Here is a 27,360-nt window from a genome sequence, read left to right as displayed (position 1 = left end):
CCATATGATGCAACAAACCTTCTAATTACACTTAAAATTAGTTTCCATCATTTGTAATTATGATGAGAGGTTTTTCTAGAAATGATTTTATTCGTATTCAAACCCAAAGGATCCATTAGCATGTGCCACATACTGTGGAAGGTTAATTTAACGGTCGTTCGTGGTTAAGTATGACTTCGTTCTTAGTTCGTTGGACTTAGTCAAAAAAAAGTTTTAAGTATTTACATTTGTGCATTTTGCTACACTAAAATAAGTTTAAAGTTAACAATATTAAGTTAAAGTTCAAAATTTGGCAACTTTTTTACCAAGTATTTGGGTAAAACATAAACAACTACGATCAAAGCGTGGAAGACAAAATTTCATGATACTATGCCTAAGCAACATTCCATCCAAAAATTTTCGTGCAAGCTCAAATGGACTCCCCTTCAGCACTGGCTTATTTTCGCTCAATCCAAAAAATTTCGTGTAAGCTAAAATGGACCCCTTCAGCACTTGACTATTTTCGCTCAATTCAAAAAAATTCGTGCAAGCAAAAATGGACCCCTTTAGCACTGTCCTATTTTCGCTCAATCCAAATTATTTTCGTGCAAGCTAAAATGGACCCTTTTAGCACTGTCCTATTTTCGATCAATTCAAATTATTTTCGTGCAAGCTAAAATGGACCCCTTCAACACTGCCCCGTTTTCACTCAATCCAAAAATTTTCGTGCAAGCTAAAATGGACCCCTTCAGCACTGCCCTATTTTCGATCAATCGAAACTATTTTCGTGCAAGCTAAAATTGACCCCTTTAGCACTGCCCCGTTTTCGCTCAATCCAAAAATTTTCGTGCAAACTAAAATGGACCCCTTTAGCACTGCCCTATTTTAGATCAATCTAAATTATTTTTGTGCAAGCTAAAATGGACCCATTCAGCACTGTCCCTTTTTCGCTCAATCCAAAATTTTCTTGCAAGCTCAAATGGACCCCTTCAGCACTGACCTATTTTCGCTCAATCCAAAAAATTTCGTGTAAGCTAAAATCGACCCCTTCAGCACTGCCCCGTTTTCGCTCAATCCAAAAATTTTCGTGTAAGCTAAAAGTGACTCCTTCAGCACTGGACTATTTTTGCTCAAACCAAAAATTTTCGTGCAAGCTAAAATGGACCCATTTAGCACTGCCCTATTTTAGATCAATCTAAATTATTTTTGTGCAAGCTAAAATGGACCCCTTCAGCACTGCCCCTTTTTCGCTCAATCCAAAAATTTTCGTGCAAGCTAAAATGGACCCCTTCAGCACTGACCTATTTTCGCTCAATCCAAAAAATTTCGTGTAAGCTAAAATGGACCCCTTCAGCACTGGACTATTTTCGCTCAATCCAAAAAATTTCGTGCAAGCTAAAATGGACCCCTTCAGCACTGGACTATCTTTGCTCAATCCAAAAAATTTCGTGCAAGCTAAAATGGACCCCTTCAGCACTGCCCCGTTTTCACTCAATCCAAAAAATTTCGTGCAAGCTAAAATGGACCCCTTCAGCATTGTCCTATTTTCGATCAATCCAAATTATTTTCGTGCAAGCTAAAATGGACCCCTTCAGCACTGCCCCGTTTTCGCTCAATCCAAAAATTTTCGTGCAAACTAAAATGGACCCCTTTAGCACTGCCCTATTTTAGATCAATCTAAATTATTTTTGTGCAAGCTAAAATGGACTCATTCAGCACTGTCCCTTTTTCGCTCAATCCAAAATTTTCTTGCAAGCTCAAATGGACCCCTTCAGCACTGACCTATTTTCGCTCAATCCAAAAAATTTCGTGTAAGCTAAAATCGACCCCTTCAGCACTGCCCCGTTTTCGCTCAATCCAAAAATTTTCGTGTAAGCTAAAAGTGACTCCTTCAGCACTGGACTATTTTTGCTCAAACCAAAAATTTTCGTGCAAGCTAAAATGGACCCATTTAGCACTGCCCTATTTTAGATCAATCTAAATTATTTTTGTGCAAGCTAAAATGGACCCCTTCAGCACTGCCCCTTTTTCGCTCAATCCAAAAATTTTCGTGCAAGCTAAAATGGACCCCTTCAGCACTGACCTATTTTCGCTCAATCCAAAAAATTTCGTGTAAGCTAAAATGGACCCCTTCAGCACTGGACTATTTTCGCTCAATCCAAAAAATTTCGTGCAAGCTAAAATGGACCCCTTCAGCACTGGACTATCTTTGCTCAATCCAAAAAATTTCGTGCAAGCTAAAATGGACCCCTTCAGCACTGCCCCGTTTTCACTCAATCCAAAAAATTTCGTGCAAGCTAAAATGGACCCCTTCAGCATTGTCCTATTTTCGATCAATCCAAATTATTTTCGTGCAAGCTAAAATGGACCCCTTCAGCACTGCCCCGTTTTCGCTCAATCCAAAATTTTTTGTGCAAGCTAAAATGGACCCCTTCAGCACTGCCCTATTTTCAGTCAATCTAAATTATTTTCATGCAAGCTAAAATGGACCCCTTCAGCACTGCCCCGTTTTCGCTCAATCCAATTTTTGTAGTAGAACCTAAAGTGGACCCCTTGAGCAGTTTACCATTTTGGACCAATCCAATTTTTTAGTAGAAGCTAAAATGCAACCATTGAGGGAAAATGCATGACTGCTAATACTACTCACATAATTGATCGATTTAGAATAAATTATCCGCATTTTCGGGATAACCATGTACACTGTAATCTTACAAAATATTTTGAATATGGTAAAAAAACTTTCATTCAAACATATACAACTAGTCATTGCATGTGGGTGGTTGAACATGTACAACAATTGTTCAATATTACATAACAAAATTGTACATGTGTCATTCATAAACTCCATCCTGAATACATTGTTCACATTCGTCAAGATTACATCCTTATGTACTCTTTCGATCCTTTCAGTTTATGCAACAAAAAAATTACTATTATACACATCTTTATTACAGGATCCAACAGGAACAGTTAGAGCAAGTGTACATGCAAAGGTGTTAAAAGATCCGGAATTTGGATCACAAATTGCAATAGGATCAGTCTTTGTGCTAAAGAATGTATTTATCTTCCATAAAACTTTTTTTTCAAATAAGTCCATTTCATATTTCATGAAATCATTAATATTGTTATAGGTAGTCATATTTAGTTCGAATCAAAGAACATTCTACCTTAATATATAACCATAAACAACATTGTTAAGGTATGTGGCTTTCATTATAACTATAGTACAGACAACTGTGCCTTTCGTTACAATATTCATGCCTATAGGTTTTAAAATTTAACATATGTACACCATCTGATTCATGCCTATAGGTTTTCAAATTTGACATATGTCCACCATCTGATGAGGAAGTTCGTTGTTCTCATCCAGTAATACGCGATCCACCGACTCTAGGTACAGTTTCAAAAATTGTCTATACTTAAAAAACAATGTCCTATATCCAATATTATAATTCACATTTCAATATTCAAAATATATTCAGATGCAAAACAATTGGAGTTATTGAATAAGAGGGAGGAAGATAGAATCTGACGTTCAAGGATGGTTTAAACTTCCACATCTTACAAACATGGCTACATGCACAATGAAGACTATTATTGTGTAATTAAGGATACAAAATTGTATTTATAATTTATAAGCACATGTTTGAACAATGCTTATTACATGTGTTAAGTGAATTTTTTGGTTACTTGTCCTTCTTAGCTTCTATGAACTTAGTTTATGTGTGTTGACACTGCCATACATTTAAATTTAAAAAATATGTTCACTTCAACCACATAAATGGAAGACAATTAAAATTAAATAAAGCTTCAAAAAGTCCAACCAAATTAGAGTTACTAAAATTACAACGTTGTTGCTAAATACATGTCTTAAATTCTCTAACCACATTACACCCAATGAAATAAACATATATCATTCTTAACAACTACTTCGTAATAAACATACTTAAGTACTAAACACGTCATGTACGATCCCTTTCAATTATGACTAACAAAATCATTTTTTCCCCTTCCATACCTAGTCCATGGTGATTTCATCACAGCCGACTTCACATGTTTCCTTGCTCTATGCTTCACTCGGGTGAATATGTTACTTTTTTCTTCTCCCCCATCTTGGTCTTCGAGTATGTCTTGCTCTTGGGGTACGTCTTACTCTTCGGGTACGTCTTCCTGTTCGGGTACATGTTGCTCTTTGGGTACACCTTGCTCATCAGATAGGCCTTGCTCTTCGTGTACACCTTGCTCTTCAGGTATGCCTTGCTCATTGGGATCGTCTTTATCATTAACGTAAGACGTCTGCACATGTTCATCAACATTGAATACGTTATTTAAAACCAAACAACAATGAAAGAACATCAATCTTTAAAAAATGAAACAATTCACACTTCATCGCCCACTACAACCAACACTCAGTCACTTCCCATTTCCAGAACAAGTTTCACTGGGTTTGTGCAGGAAGCAAGAAGTGGGTCACCACATATTCCCTGAAGGGTCACCACATACTGTCAGTCTCTAACTTTACTAAATTTTGGGGTTAATTCACAGGATCCTACTCTCACAGCCTCTAAATAACTCATTTAATCCACTTTCTCCCCACCTCGTGTTCCTCCCTAACCAACATGAACACAATTGACATTTCAAGAAAAAGTTCCCCTGCTAGGTTTGTGCAGGAACTGTGATGTGGGTCACCACATACTCCTACTGGGGTCACCACATACTGCAACCCTCTAAGTTTACTAGATTTCTGCTCACTTGTCACTGCCTTACACTCATGCCCTCTAAAGTCTTGATCTAACACACTTTATCCCCACATCATGCCCATCCCAAACCCTAAACATGAACACTCACTTCATATTTCCATAACAAGTTTCATTGGGTTTGTGCAGGAAGTAAGAAGTGGGTCACCACATATTCCCTGAAGGGTCACCATGTACTGTTAGTCTCTAACTTTACTAAATTTTGGGGTTAATTCACAGGTTCCTACTCTCATAGCCTCTAAATAACTCATTTAATCCACTTTCTCCCCATTGAAATTTCAAGAAAAAGTTCCCCAGTTAAGTTTGTGCAAGAAGTCTCATGTGGGTCACCACATACTCCTATTAGGGACACAACATACTGCAACCCTCTAAATTCAGTGAACATTGTGGTTACTTGACACTAAACTACTTTGATGGCCTATATAAAAAACCGATTTAACCCACTTTCTCCCCACCTAGTGCCCTCCCCAACCAACATCAACACTAACACTAACACTCTCCTTTTAACTTTCTTATCCATGTCAACATTACAAAATTTCCTTAAAAATTTTGGTACCTCATCAACCTAACATTCCAAACAAACACTCTGCATTATTTTTACAGTAAGACACATATTTCCAACAACAAAATATTTTCCACAAAATATCAAGTCATACTCCAGAAAAATGGGTCCCGATTTTTGGACAACTCTAAATGAGTTGCTCCACCAATCCCTTTTCTTTGTGTATCCTAACATGCTACTATGAAAAAAAATACTACAATAATAGTGAAATACAAACCCACAAAGACCCACAAAGTAAACCCAACATCAAATACGAATATACATTTATCTTAACAGTCTATACGAAAAAAATCTGTTTTGGCTCATACAAGGGTCACCACAGGACAAATAACAGGAATGACCCAACAACAAAAATCACACAACAACAAGGTTTCACTTAATAAACAAATGAAAAAAATAAATGTATTACCTTTCAAAACAGGATGTGCAAGAGGAGAACGCCACCCAACCACTGTGAAAACAGGATGTCCAAGATGACACCGCCGCCCAACCACCGTGGAAGGAGGATATCGAAGACGACACCACCGCCAAGCCACCCTGAAAATAGATGCACCTACGACGACCACGAACGCCGCTGCACATAAAGGTTGCGGAGAACTTGGAACAAATAGCTTGCGGAGAAGACGATGTGGTGGAGAAGACGATGTTGTGGAGAAGACGATGTGGTGGAGAAGACGATGTGGTGGAGAAGAAGAAACCTAATTTCAGCCCCTTTCTTAAAACCTAATTTCACATTCTACCGCACCCTAAACACTAAATTTCAGATTTTGCCTGGACCCCACAATTCAAATAAAATAATATTTATTTTGCCACGTTGGCAGTTGTATGGTGGAGCAACTCATTTAGAGTTGTCCAAAAATCGGGACCCATATTTATTTTATTTTTTAATTTAAAGTATTATTATATTATTATAATGAGTTGTGAAATGAATGCATTTACTTTTACTGTTTAAAGCACGGCATTTGTTTTCACATTCTTAAACTAGGTGAGTTAGAAACCGACATAGAATAACAATTGCTTTCTTTTCTTTTCCTTTTATTCTTTCTTTGTAAAAAAAAACAAAAACACGAGAGGTATCGTATTAGTTTATAGTTTAAAAATTTAAATTTTATGCAATTTCATTTAAAGTGGTTCGGATTGAAGCAATTTTTCAATTTTAGATCTACTTTTATTTTTCTAAATATTTTATGATTTTGATGAAGAAATTATAGTTGAGGATTACAAGTTATCAAAGAAGTTTTCTATGGTTAAATTAAAATCAGGTTTTATGATATTGATTTCTTCAAGTAATTTAATTGTTTTTTTGTGCGTGCACCTTTTTATGAGTAATATTAATCATCCTTGTTACTATTTCATCTGCAATGGAATTTCCAGATTAAAATTTTATTTACAGTATATTGTGTCACGAGGTAAATTATTTTTTTTAAATAAAAGCTTTCATATCACGTGTGATGAGGTAAATTAAAGATTTATAAACAAACATATTTTTCATTAGAGATCTCAATTATCCTAAATTTTTAACATAATTTTCGTTAATAATTATCACATCTTAGAATTCACGGGAATATAATTTTTTATTATTATTTCAGAGATAAATTTTAAACATTTATTTGTGCATGTTTCACTAAAAACATCCAATAAATTCATCATATTTCTCGTGAGTACCCAAAAATACGTTCGAAAGAATACATTTTCCAATCGTGTTAAAGCTTTGAGCCCTTCATAATTGAAATTCAACTTTGTTTTTTTTTTTTTCTGTCTCTTTATATTTTATTTCTACTATATTTTTTATATCAAATAGTCTAATGGGAGAAAATGTTTTTTTACGTAATTTATATATTAAAATTCTACCAAATTTAATCCCACCTCAAAATCTTTATTAATTTGGATAAGCCTCTTTTCAAGTCACATGTACTTATCTTTTATTTAGTTTATAATGTATCACAATCTTCATTCAATAAACTTCATAGAGAAATTTGTTTAAAATGAGTTTTTATTTTATAGAGTTTGTTACTTTTAAGTGTAGTAATAATAATTTAACAAACAAGTTTATTTTGTACAATAGACATTATTAACTTATCTATTAAATCATAATGCTATCTATGAAAATTATTTATTGTACATATTGTATATAGGAACCCTTAATTAAATATTTAAAATATGTATTAAAATAACAGAGAAAATATAATTTACACTATCAACAAATATAAAACCATCATATATAAGTTGTATAAGATGATTATTATAAAAATGAACAAATTTCTCATAAGTCATAATTTATGATGAAATAATAATATAAAACTGTATCTACCATTTATGCAAACGAAATTTATACTTAAGTTTGTTTAAAATTAAAAAAAAAAAACAGTGATTGATAAGGAAGTGAATTTGTGATGAGAAATTGAGAAACTTTGGAGTTGGTGGTTACAAAAACCGCAGGACCCATATAGCAGTCAATTCCTCATTTATGGTTCTTATCTCTTTATGTAAGATTTTTTGTTTTTAAAATTTATAACTTAGAAATATTATAATTATAATTATTTACACAGATGTGTTTAGTTATAAATTTAGAAAAAGATTAAAACAAAATATAATGGAATTAGAATAGATGGTTGCAAATAAAATTGTCTAAAGTGTGGTGAATTGGAGAGAAAGAGACTGAAAAGAAATCCACGTCTGAATCACTATCATGTGTTGGTAGTGTTTTGCTGCATTTATTCATGTTTATGAATTATTAGTTTTTCCTTTAATGAGGGATTTTATTATTTTGATGACAGATCATTGGAAAGAGAGGGAAGAATTTAATCATTTCATTTATATCGCTTTCCTTCTACATTAGCCTTTTCCTCCTCTTTTATAGGGATTTGCTTGTGATTTATTTATATATTATAATTTGTTTTTCATATTCTCATCCTATTGTATGATTAACATCATTATTATTAGCAAAACACAAAACACAAGTTTTGTTCCAATATGTATGTATTCACATATTTTATTTTATTATTTATATAATTTGTGTTTAATATTAAAAATCGAATAATAAATATTATATATATATATATATATCTATTATATATTTAATAAGATTTATAAAATTAAATTCATTAATTAATATATAAATGAGAAATTATAATATTTTAATAATTTTAGTGTCATTATTAACATTTGAACAAATACAAATATATGATTGCATCATTTTTTATTGATAATCTTTTTTCTTTACCTAAAAAGTCAATTGAAATAAATAAATACTCTTGTTTCTATTTCATCTTTGTGTTTCCTTCTCTGGGTTTTCTTTACTCATATGGATTAATGACTTCTACACCTTCTATCCAAGAAACATGAAAACAAAATAAAAACATGTAAATAAATAAGCTTAATAAAATATTTATCACTTTTTAGTTTTAAAGGCTTAAAATATTATCTTTAAAAATAGAAAAGAAGTAATGAATAATTATTTTTTATAAAACAATCATTTTAGTGCTTTTGATAAGAAAAAAAATAACATTTGAGTCTTTAATAAAAAGAGAAAAAAAGGATTTTTGGGAAAAATGGTGAAGAAATAGCAACAGACACCATGTGTATATCTGAAACACATAAAACAAAATGTGGTTAAGTTATGAATATATTTTTTTAGAAACTTATTCATTTGAGAGTGAAGGGAACAAAGTAAGTGTGTGAGGGGAATTGGAGAAGAGAGCTAGTTAGATGAAGAGTCATTCAACTTAATTCAACCAAAAGATCAAACTTCATGTGCTTATGACGACAATGGTAAACCTATACAAAATTCTATTTGCAAAAACACAATGCATGTAAAGAAGATGGAACAATTGGAACAAAACAAAAAAAAAATAGAAAAAAAGGAGAATGAGCTCTAAAATAGAAGAGAAAGAGAAAAAAAAAAGTGAGAAAGCATGTGTCTCTAAGAGAAAACTATGTGAGAGAGGGTGAAGTTTGAGATACATTAATATTGTAACTAATCAGTTTAAGGACAATTAAGAGAGAGAGAAGTGAGAAGTTTTGATAGAGAGAAAAGTGTGATATTTTTAATAAAGAGGAAAGTGAAAAGTTTTTAAGAAAGTTACATTTTGTTTTCAAATTATAAAATTAGAAAGATGAGAGTGAATACCAAAAAAAATGATATGAATATCCAAAATAACAAAAAACTCATATTATATATTTCTAAGATAATAAAATAAAATATTGACATAAGAATAAAATAGAAAAATAAATGTATATACCAAAATAACTATTATGAAGATCTTTATATATTAATATAGATTAAATAAAAACTATATGTTTGATTGTAAGTTGGATACATGCATTTGTCCATTTTTTTACAGTTTTATATTTATACAATAACTATGATGTGTTAGGGTGGACAATATGTTTGACCCGAAATGCATTTCTTTCTTCAATCCCACCCGTGCTAATTGTGTTATTAGTAAAGATTTCAAGATATATGAAGGTGCAGAAGGAAAGCATGGGCTGCAAAAAGAAATCTCCCAAAATGAATTGGAATTGGAAGCCACAACAAATGGGTTGGATTACGAAAATCTTTTCATTGTGTTTTGTGTCTTGTGCCATTTCTTTCTACACCCCATAGTTAAAAGATAAAATTGTCTCACCGTCACCACCCCTGTCTTATGTCATCCTTAGTACATAAAATCATGAATAAATTTAAGAAAGAAAGTGTTTTAAATTATATAATTTGAAAGACTTCTGAATTACACAATTCAAAAGTTCTTTTTTATAATAAATTGATTTTTTATATTGTGTAATCTATTTTTTTTTTCATGCAAAAAATTGATTTTAGAATTTCATAATCCATAAGCTAAAATAATTAGTTGAAAATTTAGAATTTGACTTCAATATTTTAGGTAAATATTTACCAAATGTTTTTCTTACAAAGATTCTAGTGAAACAAACTAGGTCTAAACATTATACCTTTTAGCAGCTTCTTCAAGGCCTCAGTTTCCACATTCTATAACAATAACGCTTCTTTCTTTATTTTAAAAAAGAGCACTTGAAATTACAATTTTTAAATTTTTGAATAACCTAGGCCCATCTGAGAGCCCGGCCCAAAATAAATTGAAGGCCTAATAAGGTATCATGTTAGAAAATAATCTAATGAAAAAAATGGAGAAAGTAAGGATAATAATAATACTATTATCCTATGTTTAATGTTCTGTTACAACTTTAATAATATTTGAGTAATTGAATCCCTCACATTTATACTTAAAATATCTTGTTATTTTATCAATTTAATGTCCAAAGTGAGTTACATTTTTAATGATTTAGTGCATGGACTAAAATTTATAAATTTAAATTTGACTAAACTTCTTGTAAATTGAGTTTGCAAAAATAGCTCTTCTTACTCCTCATTTTCAAGACAAAACTCAGTTTATAATTGGATTTAAATAAAACTAAACCAGATAAATTTTCAATTTTAATTTCTTAACGTTAGTTGGGTTTCCTACTAAACCAAACACGTCACATGCCTTTGTCTATAATTTAAAAAAAAATGTTTTTAATTCTTATGCTATGTGATTTGAATGTATATTTTATTGCTAAACATTTTTTTTTATAAAATTCATTTATATCTTACTAATAATTTTTTTTACAGCAGTTACTAAGAGAAAACAATATTTTGCTCATTTCGTTCCAAAAACAGCTGGTCACATCAGTTCCATATAATTCTGGCACATGACTTTATTTATTTTTATTTAAATTTCAAAGTTATTTTATGTGATCACAAGTGCTGTATAACATGAATTTTATATAAAAAAAAACATAAATACCAAAATTTGTTTTGTTTCATAAACATGTGTATTCGTGAAAAAGATTAAGTTCAGATATTTTATTCTTCTATAAAAAATATTTCTTTTTAAGGCATTATATATATTCCCCAACCAAAAGACAACATCATTTATAACCATGAATTATGATGGCTGCATGTGAAGCATTATTTCTCTTTTGCCATTACGAACCTAAAACTATCTTTTATACCCAGAGTTTTGCACCTTCATGATTTTTTCTCTCTTGCATAATTATCATCACCAACCTTTTCAACACTGTTTTTATCCAGAGTAGAATAAACGACATTAAACTTCATTACCTGAATAGTTGTCCTACAAATATTAAAAAAATTAACCTTTTCATAAACTGAAGTTAAATTGTTGATGTTGTTACCTACCCTTTTGTTGGTGAGCACTCGAACTACTAGCGGGACCATATCACAACTCACTGTGTCTCTGTATTTTCCAGTTACCCCAAAATCAGATACCATAGTATCGAAAAATAAAAGTTGATTCTGATTTCTACCTATAACTGGTATGCACACTGAGGTGAATTAAATGTTGTGCATGTGTGTGTGCTCTCTTTAACTTTCAGACTTACTGTTTCTATGGATAGGTGATCACTTATCAGCTCTTTATAGTTACACATTAAATGTTGCAACCCCCTTCTTCTATAACTAGTTTTTGTGCTAAACCAGATGTGTCAAAAGTCTCAGTGCTGTTTTGTTTGTATATGTAAACAGGTTGAGGAAGATGCACTGGGATTTGGTGGCTTGAAGGGGTGCCAGCCTTGTGTGGTCACACATTTCGACAGTGTTACTTTCAAATGATTTTTGATAATTTCACATCTTACAAAGCCTCATGTAGTGGTCCATGGTCAACTGAGGTGTCATTTCTTGAATAATCCAATTCTGGCTTAATTATGCCCCTAATGGGTGATGTCAAGCCACTTCTATTGTCTTTTAACTGGATGTTACGTTATCATTTTAGAGCTTTTTAGTGATTGTACTCAAACGACAGAGATCTTGGAATCATTAGATTGAGATGTTACCTCTTTAAGCAAAATGAATGAATGAACCCCACCATGGAACAGTAGAATAGCATACAACATTAGCATTGCTTTACTTCCTGAAATTGACGATGTGTGTGAGCTACCCTTTTCTTTTTATTTGGAAATGTGCGATCGGAAATCGTTTCTGCTCACAGTCACTTCTTTCATTTTTCTCCACCCCTTTTAAAAGCCTCTTTTCCCAGTAAACTCTTTTCCCAAGTCTGCTCTCGTTTTCATGTTGTAATGATGACCCTTTTGGCCACCAATAATAAAAGATGAATCTTATCAATTTTATGACACTGCCATCACCAAAAATGTTACCCCAAAAGTTAGTCCACACACAAACAGGTCATCAACACCACTCACATGTTTTCATCTTCATGCCATGCTATTGGGCTGGTCTTTCTACCGGACTTAATGTGAAAAAAATTCTTAACACCCAATTACATTTTATAAAAGTTTCAACTCCTTATATCTGTACGTGTTATTGATAATACATTATTGTTTAGATCGAAACTACTGCGAGGTAGACTCGAACATAAAATAACTTCTCTGGCAATTTGTTGATGCTTCTATGAATTTGAAGACAGATATTATTATACTAAGTGATAGAGGGATATGAACCATAAAATCCAGTTGTAGTATGTAATCCATCTGAAATAATACAAGACTCAAACTATAGTCACAATTTATTGAAGCAAACTTTTGATGATGATATACATTTGCACAAATATAGTAACAGTCACTAATACAATTGACTTAGGAAAGAGGCACACTTTGGTTACATATCTCATATCTGTTGTATATGGGACAAGGAAAAGGACTTTACAAGTTACAAACATGACAAGCAAAATTATAGAACAAACTAGAATGGAAAAGTAGCAAGAAATAAGCCTCCTAAATAGTCCTTCTAAGGCATACGACTGCAATCTTCTATGATTAATTATTAGTTGTGGTCCTGCTGTTTTGAATCTGGATTAAGAGGACTTCTTCCCAGATTTGATAGTCTCACTTCTCCAGCGTTTGGACTGAGGGAACCTCTTGCACCAGATCGAGGACTTTGCTCAGTTTTGAGCTCACCCACGCGTGAACTAAATGAGACGCGTGGGCTTAGATGGCTTTTAGGATCAGTTCTTGGTGTCGTGGTGGAGCTTGTGATCTTTGGACTGCTAGTGTGCCTAAACTCGCCACGGCTTCTTGTGATAACTTCATCTAGGATCTCACCTTCTCCAACATGAGAAGCACCACCTCCAAACTCTGATTGCTGTTAGAACAGTTGTATGGAACATAAGCAAATGTATCCACAAAAATATATATAACAATGACTAAAATGTGGATTATCATAAAGGACAAAACTTAATCGTAATTCCATTGATGTTTTAGTGAAGTGTTTATCTTAGTAATCGGTGTCAACCTTTGTCATGTTCATAATCGAAGTGAATCTTCAGTTTATGGGTGAAAAACAGTACCAAAAGCACTTATTCCCATCATAAATTTAAGCTAAGCTAGTTGTATACGATAAGAAACCGTACTGTTGCAAGGTTGAATGGCAAAGCTGTTTGCTCTTCATACGCGGCTGCATCCAAGTCTTGAAGGTGTGCCCCCTTGAAAAATTTGGGGAGAAAGTACTGTCTTACCGGAACTAAGAGCATGATCATCATAGGGAACATGACCCCGGCAATAGGAACCCATGTTAGTCCAAAGCATACAAGAAGGTAAATGGTTTGGAAAATGGTGAATGTTGCTATTGTCTTGAAAGGAACTGTTTCTACAAAAGTAGCATGGTAATCCTCAAGAACCCTGCACTCAAAGAAGAAATTTGTTGATCATAAGAGGCATGGGATAGAGGATTGAACAGTAGAAGGATAAAAGAAATAGAATGTTTTTTTACTTGTATCTTCTGCTTGGTGCAGTGAAGAGCAATAAGATCCTTTCCCAGAATTGATTTCCTGGCAAACTTTCAATGGCCATGAAGGCAAAATAGCCCCAAAGGACTGAGGTTGGTATTTTCTTGAGGACAGGCATGGCTGCAACGCATCCTCCCACCATTATTGCTTGAAGAAAGTTACTCAGACGCTGTTCCTTAACCTCAACAGGCAGCAAATCGTCTATTTCTTTCTCAACATCAAATAAAGTCTCATCTATGGGGGCATCCATGTTTCCCATACTAGTAGCTGCTTGAATGGTTGATTCTTTAAGTTCTTTTAGTCCTTGCGCCTGATCATAATAATATGTGACATGTATAACAATATGTCATGCGCTAATACTTGAGCTACAAAATAATAAGGTTCACTGTGACCAAAATATGTTTTCCTGTGCTATAATCTTTCAATGTTACTGGTAAGAAAGAAGTGATTAGGCGATGAGTTTTTTATTGACAAATGAAGCACATATAGTCTCTTGTACTATACTAAACGCTTGAAACTCAAGTAAGGGAGATTTAAGGATAAGAAAAAAAGTTAGCATACTTACTCGAGCAGAGGGGTCCTGGTAAATAAGAGGCGTCTGCATTTGATGGTAGGCTTCTACCATGTTGCCATATAACTGTCCTAAACTAGCATTCTTTCCCATACTTTTTCGTGCGGTTACCACCAGTTTGTTCCGAAGCAACTGCACCACCATTGCTCTTTTTAGTGAGACTTGTTGATGTAGTGCTTAGTATTATAAATTAATTAGGGAGAAATTGGCAAAAGCACTGACTTGATTACCTGATGTTTAAGAGTTGCCAGACTCTTTGTGTGCATTGGAGACTGTGGTATGACTCCATTTGCTGGAGGAATTCCAAGAAGGCCACACATTAAGGTCTTCCCTCCAGAAAAAAAAAAAAACCTTTAGAAAAATAATCATTCAATTAAATCTAAGTTTATTATGCATGTACTACATATCATTATAAAAGATTTTATACCGCCAACCAATCAGAAGTAATTTTTTATGTCTTTTGAAGTAGTGATTGCATGAGAGTATATTCATATTAATATATTACAAATGCTAAAAAATGAAGCAAGGAAGGAACATAAAAAACTGGCTCACCAAAAATCCCAAAAGAAGCAAGTCGTAATGGTAAGAAGATGGCTTTCTCAAATTGAACTCACTCTGCTGGGAAAGCTGGGATGCTACACTATGGTCAAAGTAATAAAGCACAGCAATCATGGTGGCTGGGATAAATGCTCCGATTATGTAGACAACAGGAACATGAACCATATCCTGTTATGTTCATGACAAATAAGTACAATATATATATACTTTTATCACAAGTCCACTTGTTAATAAATAATGGAGAATTAAAGAAGTTGCAATTAATTTGCATGCCTTAATAACAGTCCAATTCTCGTATGCACCCGGTGACCATGGATTCGGGCTGAACAGGCGCCTTGGAATACCATGTGGAACACTTCCAGCAGGCAGGTAGGATACACCTGTCCAAACCAGGACCATAAGTGGCACACCATAGTCTGCTATTAGGCTGCGAAGCCAACCTGTTAACAAATTCAGTGTTAGAGATGTAATATAAAACCATTAACTTGCTGATAAAACAATAACATAAAATTAATGTGTCTTCACCTAACAGTTTAAGTTTTTGGAATTGTAATCAGAAGACAAACACTTACCAGTACCATAACGCCATGACCTAGCCTTTCTGCTTCTTAATGCAGTGAGGAGAAGGCCAAATGAAAGCACTAGAGCAAACATCCCGTTAGAAAACCTCCATGAAGGTATAAACTCAATTGATTTTGGATTTTGTCTTTCTGGTATGCGAAACTCGTCAACAAGTCCCTGAACAATTATGGCAGCAGTATGTTAAATTAATTTGTCCAAAGTGCATTGCTAATTCAGGTACTAATGTATGGTTTGAACTCTTGACAAAGTTAACTTTGATAACTTATCTTACTTTGATAGCTTGCTGCATGAAGAGCATTGCAATAAGCATGCCAAATAGTTCTCCTGCAATACGGGTAAACCTGTTGATTATAGAGCAAGCCCCTAAGATGGCTAGCAAGAATAGCAACACTGCAGTCCAGACACATACCCTACAAAATCAGGTTAAAGGAAAAATAAAGGACAATGTTAAGCCACGTTATGATGAATGGTACTAGAAAACAATTGCATAAATAGACAAACTTATTTACCATCCAGTCCATGCCAGAAACAAATTGCGGCCCAACTCTGGTCTCTCTTTTGCAAAATTAAACATGAATGTGTACATGATCACGGTAGGTTCTGCCACTCCTAAAATCAGCAAAGGTTGACCTCCAAGGATTGAGTGTATGATGCCACATATGGAAGTGGATGCCAATGTTTGAACAGCAGTTAGAACACCGTCTGCAAGTGCAAAACAACAGGCAAGCGTTATCTTTTATAGTTTTTTTTTTTCTTTCTGAGGAGAAAGAAGAATAAATTAAAGCTAGAATATTCAGTACCAGTATCTCGCTCAAGTTGTTCCCCGAATGAAATGACTGGTATTGCTGAAGCAAAGAATATGTATGTGGTGGGCGCCAAAATCCTGTAAAGGGATGTGAAAATTTAGAAACTTGTATACTGTTTAAATACCATTGGTTGAAGCCAAGAAACATTCAAATCTTTCAATACATGTCCCCACTAGCAGCTAAACAAGTTCAGCATATATACATACCTTAAACCTGCTTTGATTCCACCCGTCCAATCTTGCTTGTAGCACATCAACCTTCCTCTCAGATCATTCTTGATTCCTTCAAAGGGTACAAATGTTTCCTCCATATCTTCTTCCAGACCAAAAAGGGTCAAAGGGAATCAATATAGACTTCCAAAGGCTGCCACTGGGGCTAAGAGTAACAGTGCCAATCAGAAACTAACAATGTATAGTTTACATTATTTTTGTTGTTTTCAATTTGTTTTGGCTAGATTTCTCGACAAGGCTCAATCACAGGCAAGCTGGGGAAGGAAAATGGAAGAAAGTGGGGACAAAGTAAACAAGAATTTAGCATGAATAATGCAGTTTGGTCTGAAGAGACATATGGGAGAGTGAGAGATTCAATGGTGTGAATATGCCAAGAAGCCAGCTGTAGCACCAAAAGCAGGGTTAGGAACTCGGGATAGATGCTCTTATTGGGTAGCACCACGAAAAGAGCAAGTTGTATTGTATTGTATTGTATTCTTCTGGAGTGGTTCCTAATAACAACAATGTGTGTGAGGGTAGAGTATTTATAAGCTTTAAAAAAGCAAAGCATTGAAGAAAGAAATGAAGGTAGATTTGGTGTGGAAAGCACTCTGCGTGCCACTGGCTTGGCTCGTAAAATGTAAATACAGATCAGTCCAATCTTTCCAGCTTCATCATCATCAATAGTTTTTCAATGCTTTTATGCCAAAAGTCAGCATCAAAAAATAATCTGGTCCCACTCAGTAGTGTGAGATCGCTCTACAAAATGCAGAGTTTATAAAAAGAAGTACAAATTGAATCCTTTACAGAAAGTAGTAACTTACGCCATGCCCTCCTAAACTTATAAGATAATGTTTAAAAAAGTTGTGGTAATTAAAATTAGTCTACAACAACACCTTAATGGTTTTAAAACACATCAAAACTTTCAAGTAGTAAAATAAAAATGAAAGAAAGGTATCTGTATTAGTGGGAAGAGATGCGAATCATGCAATATCATCATCCTTCATTCCCCGTTGAGTATACAGCAACCCATTTAGTTGACCATCCCATTTTTTTTAGTCTAATTTTCGATCTATTTGGGTGAGTACATGATTGCTTGCGTTGTGATGAAGAATGCATTAAACTAGGCACCTTAACATGGACAAAAGCAAATTTAATACCAGTAAAAAAGTTTATGTATTCTAAGTATGAGATTTCATTTTTTATATAATTATTAGACAGGAAATGTAAGAATATTAAGCTCATCAATTTAATATTAGACCTTTAAACAACAGTTTAAACTTCTTTAATTATAAAGGGTTTTTAAGAAAAATATAAATGAGTCTAAACATGTATTTTTTAACAGAGTTAAACCATGTTGAAATGACAATCTTCTGTTTAATTCCAAAGGATTGGAATGTGTTGTAGTTGAGAGATTAATTATGCTTGAGGTTGTTGATTATGAGTTGAAATTTCTTTGGTACTACTTTACACTCAACAGTTAAACAATTTAGGATGATTGGTTGTCGGTACTCGCTATAACTTTGATTATTAAATTCAACAAAGCAACATTAAACTTCGCTACACATCAAACTTGTCTTGAAATTGTTCTCAGCACAATATTGGAAATTTCAACATCTCATTAAAAACCTAAATAAGGCCCAATAATATATATAGTATATATTTTGTTTGGCCATGTGCCTTTGGAAGTTTGAAAACTCATGGTGTCATGCTCAGAGAGGTTTGTTCCGGGATATTAGCCTCCCCTTGCGAAGTAAACTCATAATGCTACGTACAAAAATCTGTCTTTTACAAAGCTCCTACTTTTTCTTATTGGTTCGTGCATACACACGTTTAACATCAATGGGTCTTGGTTATAAGATGAAAATATTGACTTCATTATACATCTTAATGAAAAAGGAAGATCATGAAAAACAAAACTGAAAACAAAAATCTAATCTTATATTAAGGTACGAGTTAAGTCTAATCAAGAAATTGAAGATTTTTTTATTTATAGAGTTAAATATGTCTTTTTAGCGTAAAATTAATTTTTGTCTCTAATACAAACTTTAAACCTTTTAGATACTTGTACTAAGAAAAAAAAATTATTAGGATGAATCTTACCAGTGTTTTGTTTCACGTAATAGATAAATTTTCAGCTTAAACTATATTATAACATTAATGTGACATGAAATATTTTAACATCCTATTTACATTGAAAATCCTTTTGTCACCTAAAACAAAACTATCATATATTCATTCTAATAATTTTCTTATTACAAGCACACAAGAGGTTTAAAATTTGAACTAAGAACAAAAATTAATTTCGTCAAGAATGAAAAAAATATTTAACTTTTATTTATATAATATAAATTAATCTTATTTCTAATACATGTGAGTGTTTCTTTATTTAAATTTCAAGTCAACACTTTTGAGTTTCAAATTTTGATTCTTTTAATTCATTAAGTGAGACTACTTTTTAAATTTTCAATTGAATTATTGTTAATTATTCGAGTGAGACTTTAAGTTTTATTCTTTTAGTTTTAGTTTCGGTGCCTTCTTTTGTTTTTTATTTTTAAACAAAAATAATATAAGACGACTTTGTCGAAAGCAAAAACAAAATGTTTATTATATAAACTTGTTTTTTAATGAAGAATAAATAATAATACGGCGTATAATGTGATAGAACATTGAGTGAGACATATTTAATGTTTAGAAAGTGGCATCATGCTAAGGTATGGGACCAAAACCTGTTTCAGACGTATTAATAAAGTAGTAGTATTAACAGCTTTAGGTGGGTCGTGAAGGGATTCATTCATTCATTCATGCACGAGCATGAAAGTCTCTGCAATGAAACTCTATTCTGAAGGCAGATTCGTTGTCGTGGACAAAAAATATTGCAACTTGCAAATACAAAATCATTTCTTATGTTTTTGTTCTCTAACTTTTTTATTCTGCTAATAGCGTTGGGCTTTTTGGGCTCACCACACATTCACTATTCAATGCAGGTGTTGTTTTGCTGCGCAACCTTGCTTCACCAACATTTCGCGTTTGCATAAGTTGTTTTCACGCGTTTCATTTCAATAATTGTTGGGAAATGGGAGTTTTAAAAAAAAGTATATAATCTCAATGAGAATTTGTTTACTTTATTATGATGGCAATTATTTCTTTAAATATGAATTAATATTTGAAATATTTGCATAATATATTTGTTTTTTTAAGTAAAATGCTCATGGTAAAATTACAATATTAAATTAGTCTAAATATCAAATAAAAACTAGTAGCAATTAGTAACTTTTTTTAAAAAAACTATTTAATTAATGGCCAGTAGGTTACTGCTTTTTTGTTTTGTTTTTAATCTTTTAACTAAAAAAATGTAGTTAGTTATTATGAAATGGAATGTCCTTATCTACAATGAAATGTCCTTATCTTTACTTGATGTGAGATCTCCAACACACTCCTCACACCGAGAGTGATAGATAGAAGCTCGTGCGTGTGATAACATATTGTTGGTGGTTTGATAAGATCAACAAATACTCGCTAGGATAGGATCAAAATTCGCTCTAATAGAAGACTCAAATAAACCGTGACTGAAATCATTACAATTATACCACAAAAGTTCTAGCTATGCAAAGCAAATATTTCCTTTGGAGTAGTGTAAACCATTACAAAAAAGAAAAGATCCTAAGAAGAAAATATATTTTAAGGTGTGCACATTTTTTCATATCTTTGGAATATTTTATTAGTTTTAAACTAAAATAAAAAACAAAAGAATATAGGTTATATTAGATGTTAAAAAAATAACTTTTGCCGTTTGTATGGGAATATAATTTACCTATCTCTTAGCTCAGAGAGATAAAATTTGTACACTTATAAGAGGACGTAGTTTTTTTTAAATAACTCAGGTTCGGAAATATTTTTTTTATAAAATTCTAATGAATATAAGAATAAATATTGAGTAACTTTTATATTCCCATTAATACATTTTTTATGGTATATTGATCAAAATTTAAAGGAGGATATGTCCTAGAATAAAAAAATTGTACTTTTTGAACTTCACTTTTATACAGAATTGTGATTCAACATATATTTTTTAAAAATTAATAAATAAAAAAATTAAATAATTATTTTGAATAAATTTAATTTTTTGTTTACATATATTAGGTAAATAATTTTATACTATTATTTTCACGACACAAATGTAATAAAATGTGAGGAAAAAATTTAAATTGTGAAATATGGAACGGAACGAAGAAAATATAAAAATATAAAAAAAAATAAATAAATTATGCGGATCATGTTGACCATCCCATTTCGTCTTGTATTTGGCCCACAACGACATCAGATTATAAAGACAAATCTGAATATGCTAGAATAGACTATCATTCATATTTTATTGGCGAGTCACACATCTGCACGATATCACTAGTTGCTATAGTAACTAAATTAGAAATCATTTTAGAAACTAAAAAAGATTGGTTTCTAAATTAGTTTCTATTATTGTTAAATAGTTTCTAAATTAGTATCTAATTAACTACGAAGGTTTTAACTACCAATTATTTAGTTTCTAAATTTGGTAGCAAAAACTTTGGTTGTTAATCAGATACCAATTTATAAACCATTTAAAAATAATAAAAACTAATTTATAAACAAAATTTTTTTTTATCTATGGTCTCTAATTTAGTCAATATATCAATTAATTATTTTTTATCTCAAAAATATTTGATGATTTTTTTTATGAAGTATAACATTCCACTTTTTCACGTCAACACTACCAATTCCATAATAATAAAAAAACATGATTGTAAGTCTAACTAAAATTTTTTGAACCCCACCAATTATAGCAACCTTGTGAAACTTAAACCAATTTCACTTATATAATTGTGTAATACAGACACACGTTTGGGAAAAATTTTAATATTTAATTTTATAAATTAGTTATTAATTTAATCAAAATTAATTTAAAATCTAAAATAATGAACAACTAAAATTAATTAATTAATTTAATTAATATAATAATTAATCAATTTTATTTTTAAATTAATTGTTATTTAATAAATCATTTTAGTGATTTATTGAATATATTTATTTTTATAATAATTATAAGAGCAAAAAAAGTAAGAATATTAGTGAATTGAATATAATTTCAAATGGTGTAAAGATTTTTCTTATTGTATGATAAATTTATTAAAAATCATCTTACGTATTTTTTTGGAGTGATATTGAGTTTGTGAGATTGTCTTAATTAGGTAAGTACTTAACCATGTTAACAGATAAAGTCTTCTACTTGTATATTATTCTTTACGTCTCATTTGATATTTTTGTTCTTGAAATATATTTTTACATCTAACTAAATACACTTAAAAAAAATTATAAAATAAAAACTAATTTTAAAGACAAAAATAATTAATAATTATAGTAACTAAATTAGAAACTAAATTAATTTTTAGTTTTTAAATTAATTTCTATTATGGTTAAATTACTTTCTAAAAGTAATTACAGATTTTATTACCCAACAGAAATCGATATTATTCATTAGAATTGTCTTTTGTCGCTTGAAATAACACCACATTTGAAGCAACAAACCACTCTCAAATATGTAATGTTTTTGAATAATTGGTTTAAAAGTTAACAATATTCTATCATATGACTAATAACATAGTAAAAAAACCAAACACTTGAGTTTTTTCAATTAAATTCTGTTAAACAATAATATCTAAAACCTTTTTGTTGGTTGACCTCAAAAGATGCTATATAATATGCCCTAATTTGTCAGAAAGATTGAAACCTTGTACCGCACTATCCACCATAGCCTTGTTCATTTAAATTTAATGGTTTTTTTTGTTTAAAAGCGTTGGGCATTATGGATCAGAATCTAAGAATTTTATTATCAATTATTACAAGTCGAACTAATATTAGAGACATTGCAATAATGAACCTGGTAATAAAGCATTCCGGAACAATTTTTATCATGGTTTATATATTATGTGCAAAGGGGAATATTTTCCTCCACAAATTGTTTCTCTTAAACTATTCACACTTTGAAGGTCATCACAATGATTAAAAGAAAATAAATCACATGCCATTATTGATCACAGTCGCATACCTAACAAAACAATTTGGGGAAGGTTCATATGAAAACAAAACTTGCCCTCCAAAGTAGTTTTCCTCCATTATAATTGCTGCTAGCATTGAAATGATTTTGTCGAGCACAAAACTTTATTGTGGTCTTAGACATGATTGAATATGTTAATGGCAAATAAGGATCAATAAACCTCCCAATAAAGGCGAAAGCAGCCTACTAATGTGAAGTTCAACACCATTGCCAAAGTGGTAGGTCCATTCTATTTCTCTGAAAGTCACTTCACTAAATTTTTTACGTCAGAAGTTTCATAAAACATGAAAAGAGTTACATAACAGTGTTTCTATCTGTGTTGCTATATATTTTTATTCTTCATAAAATTAATTATATATTTCGCGCAGATAGATAGTAACCTATAAGGCTCATACACTTATTTTAAATGACGTATCCGTGTCGGACACACGTATCAGTATCGACACTCGTACGACACTTATAGGTGAAGTGTTCAATTCAAGAAATATTTGTTGGAATTTTGAAAATTCTAATACGGTTCTAACCCAATTTTAAAAGGTATAAATACAATAATTTGCTAAAAACTCAAATTTATTGTATAAATTTTTATTATGATTATAAAAATAAGGAACAAATTCTTTTGAACCAGTCATGGAAATATTTTCCTGCTCCAAAAAGAATCTGAAACATAGTTTTGCATATAAATTTTTATTTTCAATTTATATAATTTAAAATTATATAATATATATATCCGTGTCCCCGTGTCCTACATTTTAGAGATTATACGTATCTCCGTATCCGTATTCGTGTCGTGTCAGTATCCATATCTGTGCTACATAGATAGTAAACAAGAAACTTTTTATGTGGAGTTGAAATATAACTAAAATATTGCAGAAGCTTTTTAAATTTAAAATAAAATATATAAAGAAATATGTTAGAAATTTTAGATTGATTAGATCAAATTACAATTTGAGAATAAATTTCTTCTTAAAAGTTTGTTTTACGAGAATAAATTAGGTTTAAACTTATTTTGTTATTTAAAATATCACTTTACAAACCAGTTTTAATATATTTAATTTATTAAAAACCAATTAGTTAATAAAATTTATAAGTAAAAAAACAAGTTTTTTTTTCTTTTTATTTTCTTGTATTTCTATCATTATCTTTCTCAAGTAGACATTTTATATATAGCCTAATTTGATATTCGTTTTATCCATTTTTTTAGTTACCTTCAATATTCAAAATATAATTTAACCATCGAAACTTTTGGAAAAATGCAATATCACTTTTCAATCTCCCTTTCCTTTTTAGCTAAAAATACTGGTAAAAAATATTCTTTCTATAACATGCTTCCTAAAAGGAGAAATCCACCAAAAATTGCTTTCAAATATTTCTCTCAAATCACTATAAGAAAATGCAAATATAGTTTCTAAATTTAGTGTCAACAAATATGCGACATTATTTAGGGGGACACAAAATATTTTATATTTTTTTAACTGCATAAAATTATTAAATTTTGTAATGTTAATGAAAAATCATACGTTAGTTAAGCGGACACCAACATATAAATAATATTTAAAAATAAATAGAATTAGCTTAGTCCACTATAATAATATTAAAATATGTTTTATTCAATAAATTAACATTAGTTTGGAAAATACTACGGTATTATTATATTATTTAATTTGACACGTTTTTAAGCGTCATCATAACTAATGGTATAATATTGTCATTGTTTTTAATTTTTGTAAACTAATGGTAATATTGCATCATTGTTTTAATTTTTGTAAAAAATGTGTGTTACCGTTGGTTAAGCGGAGACTATCACATTTTGATCTCTAAAAGATTAATTAATAAAAATATTTATATGTTATAAATATGAGTCTTTATAATAATGAATCGAAATTTTAAATTATTTTTAATATAAAAATCTAGATTTTAAATCTTCTCATTTATAATTTTTTCTCTCATTTTTTATATAAATTTTTTCTTTCAATTTTTATATAATTTTTTTACACTTATCTTTTTTTTTTTTTTTTCCGTTTACAATCTTCTCCTTTATTCATACTCTTTTCATTTTTTTCATTCATACTCATCTCCTTATCAACATCTATATCCTTCACTCACTTTCATCTTCTTCATCCACACTTTCATCTTCTTCATCCACACTTATCTCTTTTATGGACACACATCTCCTTCATTCACACTCTTATATTTTATTCACACTTTTCTCCCTATCTCTTTCATTCATATTTATTTTTTTTCATCCACACTCATTTCCTTTATCCATTACAATTTTATTTTTTCGTATTTCATTTTATTGAAAATTAAAGTGTTGTACGGTCAAGTTGACGCAAATTAAATTAATATTAAAAATATTTTATTTAACATTAATCAAATTATAATTAAATTTTATAACCTTTGAGTCGACCAAGTCGACCTTAGATTTTTCATAAATAATTAATATAATATATAGTGTCTATCTTGACATAGGTATAAACAATACTAGTAGTGTCTCTCTTGACATGAGTATAATTAAACACTAGTAATGAAAAAAAATCATAGTTTTTTTTTACCGATATAAAACATACACTATAATCAAAAGTTAGCATTGTCTATTTTTTATTTTCGTCGGTTTTTGGCCAATCCTAAATTCAGATTTTCTTTTAGTAAATTCTTTACCCTGCAAGTGAATAGTGTGGACTTATATTAACAAAAGGATATTCGAATATGTGTAGATGTGTATTTCCTTTCTACGTGTTTGGTGATGAGTGATTAGATTGGCTAAGGTTTCAAACCAAAATCTCTATTTGCGTGGATCCATTTCCTCCTCAAAATTTATGGTAAAACCAGTTTAATGCGTAATTAATCATTACGACTTGAACACTTTAGCAACACTGTGTGGCTTAAATTGCACGTAAAAGTAAAAAAGCAAAGGGAAGGGACCACGTGAAATAGTCGAAAGCGAAATTACATTTACAATTAGCCAACCAATATTCCAACCTTCGTCAAAGGGATGCCTATAAGGGAAAGCTATAATAACAGTACACTGCTTGGATTTGAATGAACCATCCGAAATTGGTCTTGGGCGTTGTTGTGGATTCAACTCCACTTGGAACATCAAGACAAAAGAAGAATTCCCACCATTGACCAAATTCAGCTTCTTCCCAATATTGATTTCCATATCTCTTTTGTTGTACCCCAACCTCAACCTCACAAACAAAGATATTGATTTTATTCATACCATGTTATCCATTTCGTAGTAGGCAGGTGAAAATGTTCGTACACCAATAAACACCAATAGATTCAGATTACCAAATTTATATAATCCTAAATATATTTGGAGGCATATTCTCACCTTAGCAATTTCTAATGCTATATTCCTAAATATATTAGGACACATTAATGATTGAATCATTCAACATACAAAACTAACTGGGTAGGTATAGATATAGTCTAGTGTCTTATTTACACCTACTTATATATTATAAAATATTTTTATTTTTAGTCCAAGAACTTCACTGCACACTCTTACGCTAAAAATCGTCAACTTATGCGTGACACTATATAATGGTTGATCCGATAATAATATTTGGTAGTTGGTGTTCTAATAAGGTCAACAAATTCTTGTTATATAGACTCTAAATGACAGTCTGATAATGAATGACCTGATAAGGTCAACAAACTTTTACATTATAGACTCTAAATAACTCCGATACCATATAAAGAAGTGTTTAACTCGATCTTATAAAAGATATTTTAATCTCTAATCTCATGAGATTTAAAAAAAAGTCTTAATTACATTTTAATATTTAAGATTCCATTGAAATCAATGAACTAGACTAACTAGAGTGCAATCACGCTCATCACCGTAACCAGGAGAGGTGTAAAATGTATGCCTCACAGAATTTGGAATTTTTTTATTGTGGCTACAATTGAATGAGTACCCTAACCTCCTCACCGAATAAACATAGAAAAAGCTGATTAATGATTGTGCTATGTTGGAAGTTCCTACATTGCTGGTCGCGTCGTTGTAGTATCTGAAGGATTCTCAATTCCATTCTATAGCCACAACAAGCCATTAATGAATCTTCAAAACCTGTCGGTAATAATAAAAACTGGTATACCAGAACAATGACAACCCAAACTAATGAAAAATCTCACCAAAATAAAATTAATGAAAAAAATATTATACATCAATTTTGTTACATCTTTTTTACAAAGAAGAGCGAAAAAAGAAAAAAAAGAAGAGCGAGATAAAATAAATTATGCAATGAGAAAGTTTTGGGAAAAATGATAATGTAAAAAAAATATAAAAATAGATTATCTAATATTTTTTTGTCCAGGTCATTTAACTATCGTGTCCCTATTTTATTATGCTAAATGATTTTGATAAATCAAAATTTAATATTATAATAATTTTACTATTATATATTTATTTGAATAATATATGCATTTTATTTTTTATATTTAACCAATATTAATAAATTATAGATTTGTATTGAAG

At 31.0% G+C, this 27,360-nt stretch overlaps 1 protein-coding gene across 1 annotated transcript; it reads right to left on the bottom strand.

Moving 5' to 3' along the window:
- Window positions 1–12,807: 12,807 nt before the first annotated feature.
- Window positions 12,808–17,453, bottom strand: LOC137814807 (boron transporter 1). The gene is made up of 12 exons (XM_068617718.1): window positions 16,778–17,453; window positions 16,566–16,648; window positions 16,275–16,467; window positions 16,037–16,175; window positions 15,756–15,921; window positions 15,457–15,623; window positions 15,178–15,351; window positions 14,856–14,951; window positions 14,620–14,757; window positions 14,039–14,364; window positions 13,680–13,947; window positions 12,808–13,411 (listed from the first exon to the last, which is right to left on the bottom strand). Exons 1-12 carry the CDS (start codon window positions 16,879–16,881, stop codon window positions 13,094–13,096), a joined length of 2,172 nt encoding a protein of 723 aa, XP_068473819.1. The 5' UTR covers window positions 16,882–17,453; the 3' UTR covers window positions 12,808–13,093.
- Between the last annotated feature and the right edge of the window lie 9,907 nt (window positions 17,454–27,360).

The sequence above is a fragment of the Phaseolus vulgaris genome, chromosome 1 (genome assembly GCF_000499845.2).
Source record: "Phaseolus vulgaris cultivar G19833 chromosome 1, P. vulgaris v2.0, whole genome shotgun sequence".
Taxonomy (NCBI): Eukaryota; Viridiplantae; Streptophyta; class Magnoliopsida; order Fabales; family Fabaceae; genus Phaseolus; species Phaseolus vulgaris.
This window is presented reverse-complemented; position numbering and strand designations above follow the sequence as displayed.